The 6,173-nt window shown below is 36.0% G+C and overlaps 1 protein-coding gene across 1 annotated transcript; it reads right to left on the minus strand.

Moving 5' to 3' along the window:
- Positions 1–2,475: 2,475 nt before the first annotated feature.
- LOC141705104 (E3 ubiquitin-protein ligase SINA-like 2) lies at positions 2,476–5,232 on the minus strand. The gene is made up of 2 exons (XM_074508176.1): positions 4,196–5,232; positions 2,476–3,238 (listed from the first exon to the last, which is right to left on the minus strand). The coding sequence occupies exons 1-2, from the start codon at positions 4,919–4,921 to the stop codon at positions 2,582–2,584; spliced, it is 1,383 nt and encodes a 460-aa protein (XP_074364277.1). The 5' UTR covers positions 4,922–5,232; the 3' UTR covers positions 2,476–2,581.
- Positions 5,233–6,173: the final 941 nt, after the last annotated feature.

Consider the following 6,173-nt stretch of genomic DNA (forward strand, 5'->3'; position numbering starts at 1 on the left):
TAGGAGATTGTAGGGATACAAAAATTTGGAATGCTCCTTGGTTACCTAGTATAGAAAATGGTTATATTACCAAGTGGTATGGGTTCCAGAACTTGCAGATGTGAGTGTGAATAGTTTGATTGAGTATAGAAGGCAGACATGGGATATGCAGAGATATTAATTGAGTTGTGTAATGACAGGGACAAGGAGCTAATTTATCAAATACCAATACCTGTGAGGAGTAGGCCGGATACATGTTTTGGTTACCAGATAATAAAGTTGTCTTCACAGTGCGGAGTTGCTACAGACTACTGAAAGGTGAATCAAATTGTCAGGAGAGAGTACTGTGGTCTAGGTATGGAAGCTGCAATTACCAGTTAAAATCTTCGAATTTTTTTGTGGCGTGTGACTAGAGGGGTTTTACCAACGCAGTGGCTCTCTTTGGAATAAACATGTTGACATCCCACCACAGTGCAGGTGGTTGTCATAATCATTTAGAAGATGTTGTTGGAAAAAAAAAACTTCAGAAAAAAAGACACCTACATGTATGCTATATTTCTTGTTTTCTTTTCCTCTCCTAAAAACTCAAGGTAAACTAGCCATTATATAGGCTTTACAAACATATTAAAAACTAACTATTACTAAAACTAACCACTACTAATTAATGGGATAATTACATGTCCATAACTTTACTCCATAACTCCACTACCCCACTACTAAACAATTCTAAATAATATTTTTCTCTAATAATTAATCATTGCTAAATATCTAATAATTAAATAAACAAATAATTAATAACTAAATTTAAGATTATTCCAACATTCACCCCCATAATCTTAAATTTACTAAGCACTTTCTCTTCGCCTGTGATGCACTTCTCATCACCATCAATTTTGATGCACTATCTCATCAAAACACTTTGGAGCACTTTCTCTCCAAAAACACTTTGGAGCACATTCTCTCCACAACTCTAAAATAAAATTTCTTTCATTGCCTCTTGAGCCATGATATCTTTCTCATTATTTCCCCCGCTCATGTTCCTCCTTCATTTTTATTCTTGCTTCCCTTTCCTTTTTCCACGTACCATTCATCTTGATATTTCACTAAATATATATGGAGAAATTTTTAATACCATTTGAAATCTCATATAAATACTTAATATATATATATATATATATAAATGTATGTATTTTTATAAGAGTCTCACAAGCCTTATAACATATAGCTCTGATGCCATGTTGAAAAAAACTTAGAGAAAAAAGACACCTACATGTACTGCTATATTCTTGTTTTCTTTTCCTCTCCTAAAACTCAAGGTAAACTAGCCATTATATAGGCTTTACAAACATATTAAAACTAACTATTACTAAAACTAACCACTACTAATTAATGGTAAATTACATGTCCATAATTTACTCCATAACTCCACTACCCCACTACTAAACAATTCTAAAATAATATTTTTCTCTAATAATTAATCATTGCTAAATATCTAATAATTAAATAAACAAATAATTAATAACTAAATTTAAGATTATTCCAACAGATGTGGCACATGTGTTTGTTTCAATGCTGCTTTGCACGCGAGGTTTGGGATAGTATAGTATTGCAGAGGTTAGTGTTTTACTGGGAATGTGGGAACGGGAGTGGAGACTATTAAACGAATTCTGCAAACAGCTACTAAGAAGCAGTGTGTTATGTTTGGGATGCTCTGTTGGGGATTATGGGTAAGAAGAAATAGATGGGTGTGGGCAAATGTTAGCATATCAGTGTTTGGAATTAAGCAGATGGCATTACACTTGCTGTCTAGCTGAAACCAGGTTAATGAGCGAGATGTTCAGCATCAGAACAAGCAGGTGCAGATCAAAACATGGACTAAACCCTTACTAGGATGGGTTAAAATCAATATTGATGCAGCGTGTGATCCAGTAAGTGATTCTGTGGCGGTTTGGTTGTGTTGTTAGGGATGCAAATGGCTTATTTCTTGCGATCCCGTAGTCGTGTCATCAGGGGGACGCTAGATCACCAAGGGAGGCGGAAGCCTTGAGCATGAGAGAAGCATTGTCCTGGATAAATAGATTGGAGAAGAAATAATTGTGTGTATGAATCTGATTCCAAGCTACTAATCGATGCGCTTTGTGAGCAAACAGGGAGTTCGTTGTTTCATACAATTGTGGAGGATTGTAGTGAGTAAGCTACGTATTATGAGAACGTGTTATTTAAGTTCGTACCAAGATCTGCGAATAAGGTAGCCCATGAGATTGCTCGTACATGTCTAACGGAATGGTTTGAAACTGCTCCGGACTTTATTCTATGGACTCTTATGATGGATGATTATTAATAGAAGCAAGTACTTTTATTCAAAAAAAACAAAGAAAACATCCCAAATGATACATGGTATCACAAACATAAATAGTTTGCATAAAACAGATATGAATCTTTTTGACTAACAAATGATAATCTTAAAATTCTATTGAAGGGTTTGACAGTAAAAAATGCAATAACTCTCTAGAGGTTCCTGTCCTCGATGTAAACATTGAATTTGGAATCAGAGAGTACGCGCCATAATAATGACCTGAGGACTGGCTGAGCAGATATGAAGTCAATTTTCACCTTTTCTACGGATGCAAACCTGGATTTCGTGATGCCGTGAAGAATCAATGAGAACCTTTTGGACTGCAAGACCGGATTTCTCAGAAAGGTCCTCCGTCCATTTTGGCAGTCTCGGCACCAACGAAGTAATTTTGAAGGAGCTGTTTACGCTATCTCCTTCCAGTTCATATGAATACTCATTCTGTAAACAGCTTGGGCCAATACATATTATATTGGGTACACTTCCAATAGTCTGGACATCATAATTGAGGATGAAAAGTGTGTTGTCATCTCCCTGAAGGAATTTGTACTTCATATTTGCACCCATATGAACAGAAAAAGAAGAGTCAAACGTGAAGCGCGTGGCTGATGCTGGGTGCTTGCTGGCAAAGTGCAGATATAAATCCTTGTAGGAACCATCAAAACCACAGCCAGGAAGAGGACAATAACAAGTTTCATAGGCGCAAGATTGCATATGCTCATGTTTCATGATGTACCTCACTTTTTCTTTGCATCCATACTTGTTATTTGGACAAGTGATTTTAACTGCTTCAAGAACCTTCTCCAATCCATGATTACGAATATAATCAATCGGCAAACAGCAAGTAGGGCATTTGTTTTTATGGTTGTCGCGACATTTAGAACAAGAAATGTGCCCCTTGACGCACTACAATGTAATTCAAAATATGTTGTGATATTTGTATAACACTTGAAGCAGCAAAATCTTGCAAAATTACTCTAGGAAGTTCTCTTAAGGACAAACAAATTCAAAGAAAAAAGAAGTATGACAAGATTATAAGAAATAATTGGAGTCATAATAATTAGAAAAAGCTGTGTCAGCCTTTTGCAACTAAACATGTCAATCGGTCATGAACCAAACCAGTCAAACTTATGTAGCATTATGCTAGACTTGCATATTTTATACTAATATTTACAAAGTACACATTAGAATCCTAGTTAAATAATAATATATGCTCATTGCTACAACCAAACCCTATGAATATACAAATTACATATTTGGGATAAACTTGAATTCAATTTACACCTCTCAGTCATTATTTTATAATAATCAAAAAAAAAATCGTTTCCAACATATATAACTATCCTATATGATCAAAGAAAGGAGTCCTATGCTATCATGTATAACGTTTATACCCGAAAAGATTATGCTACATAAAATTAACAACAAAAACATATTATTTTTGTTATAACTTTATAATTTTTTCTCATGCATCACAAAAATATTAACAACAAATATAGATTGTTGACCTCTAAATATGGGTGGGAGTCCTATGCACGTATAATTGTCATGCCCGTCAGAGACTCTTACTGAAGAATGTGTTGGTGGAATACAAATCACAAAACTGTACAGCATGCCATTTATTAATTCTCTAGCCTGTGTTTTCAATGACCCTAATTTTTTGTCTTTGCTGGCAATAACACTGCAGCCAGGAGCAGTACCATTTTAACTCATCATGCCTAACTTCGGTGTTAAACCCAAACCAGAAGACCCCCTCATCTGACTATAATTGACCGCTGTCAACTAGAATTATACCACAAAAGAAGAAACAAAAATCTAAAATTGCTTGGATAACGTAGGGGAGGGGGCAGGGGAGAGAGAGACCTGGTAGACAGGGACCCTAAGAGCTTTGAGACAAATACGGCAATCCAACATATTAGTGTTATCAAGCGTTGCAATATTTTCACTTATTGCTCCCTCGGTATTTGCACTTCTAGTTTCAGGCCTTAAAGTAACCATTATCGCTGCTGCTTCTTCTTCATCTTCCTCGTGCCTTCTTCCTCTCCCACGTCCTCGCCCGCGTCCTCTCCCGCTGCCGCGAGGTCGACCTCGTCCACACCCTCGTCCGCCCTCTTGGACTTGCGCTCCTCTTCCTTCTTCTTCAGCAGCTTCTTCTTCCTCCGCGCATGGTACAAATGAATTATCAGATAAATTCCCATCTTCAATGGATGTAAATCCAAAGGCACCTGGAATTCCAAAGGCGCTTCTGGTTAAATCATTACGCCTACGTCTCGGGGCTCGAATTCCTTGCATTGGGAATCCTCCTCGGATCCGGGCTCCTCCTCTTCGGGGTTGAAATCCTGCTCCTCGAGTCCGGGCTCCTCCTCCTCGGGTCTGGACTCCTCCCAGAAAATGAAATCCTCCGAGGGTTCGGAAATTTTCTTCTAGAGTTCCACTGCCGATGCTCCCAAGTCCTCGGATTTGAGCTTCTCCTAATCCTCTTGTTTCTTCCGCAGATGGATCATCGGATGAAACATCATCTTGAGTAGGTGTAGCAATATAACATTCATCTGATGATGAAGGTGAAGGATTGAATGAGGATCTCGCCATTTTTTAGTTTTATCTATCTCACTCTCTTTCTTTGTGGCTTCAGAGACGCCAAGCTTATGTAGATGTGAGTTATATATAAATTGTGCTAGCCTAATTAGGGTTCATAATCACGGTCATGGATATCTCCTATCTCTTGTTGTTATAGCTATTGGGCCACATTTCATATATTTAATTGATTATATTCATTTCAACCCAATTTTGTAAAGAAATTCACAATTTCTATATTTGTCATCAAACACATTAAGATTCCAGATTTCTAAAGCTGTTAATGATCTTTTCACTCACCCGAAAGATAACACCCTCACGACTACTTAACTAGCATAAAACCGCAGCACAACAATCAAAAGCTGAAACATATCGAGTATAATTAAAAAAACAGGCAATCAATTTAAGCGAGGGAGACTGTAAGAACCTGGTAGACTTGAACGGTGAAAGGTTCGAAACAGTATGAGTTTACAGAAACCGGTTTTCAAGTAGTAGCCGCCAGTTTTGGTGCAACACGTTCTGTTCATCCTACTAGCAAGAAATAATATTAAAAATAATAATTTTTTTGTGCAAATTGCTGAAATTACTCATTCAAGTGGACGGCTAGAAATACCTTTGGGATACGCCTTTGTCATTTAGTATCCTGTTTTGTACTAGATAACGTATTTATCAAATGGGTATTCAATTTTTTTTAATGTTAATACCCAAACTAGAAATACATATTTTTAGTAATTTTCTTATATAACAAATTCTCAAATCTATACTATATACTATTATAAGCAGAACACCCTCTATTTGGTAGTCAATTACTCGGTACAGTTGTTTGGTACGACAAATAACAACCGTCAGATCTAAAGTTAGATAGATGACAACCGTTGGATGCAATAATAAAATATTATTATATTAATATTTAAATTGTTCTCATGGATTCAGGGTTCGAACCCCGTTAACAGCTTATTATATTTGAACTTTTATATTCCTTATTTTAACAATTTCTACAGGTTCAGGGCTCGGGTCCCGTGAACAAATTATTATATTATATTATTTATTTTCAGTAAAGTCTCAAATTATCACAAAACATTTATTATTATAACTTATTATGTTTTTCAATTTATTTTTCAACTATTGAAACTATATATCAAAATATAATAATTTAAAGATAGAGTTATATTATTAAAAATCATTCAAGTGTTAAAAGGAATCCGTGCATCGCACGGGTAATAGGCTAATATATTATAATAGACGAAACATTAAAAATTTGGGAGTC

The sequence above is a fragment of the Apium graveolens genome, unplaced genomic scaffold, assembly GCF_009905375.1.
Source record: "Apium graveolens cultivar Ventura unplaced genomic scaffold, ASM990537v1 ctg8553, whole genome shotgun sequence".
NCBI lineage: Eukaryota > Viridiplantae > Streptophyta > Magnoliopsida > Apiales > Apiaceae > Apium > Apium graveolens.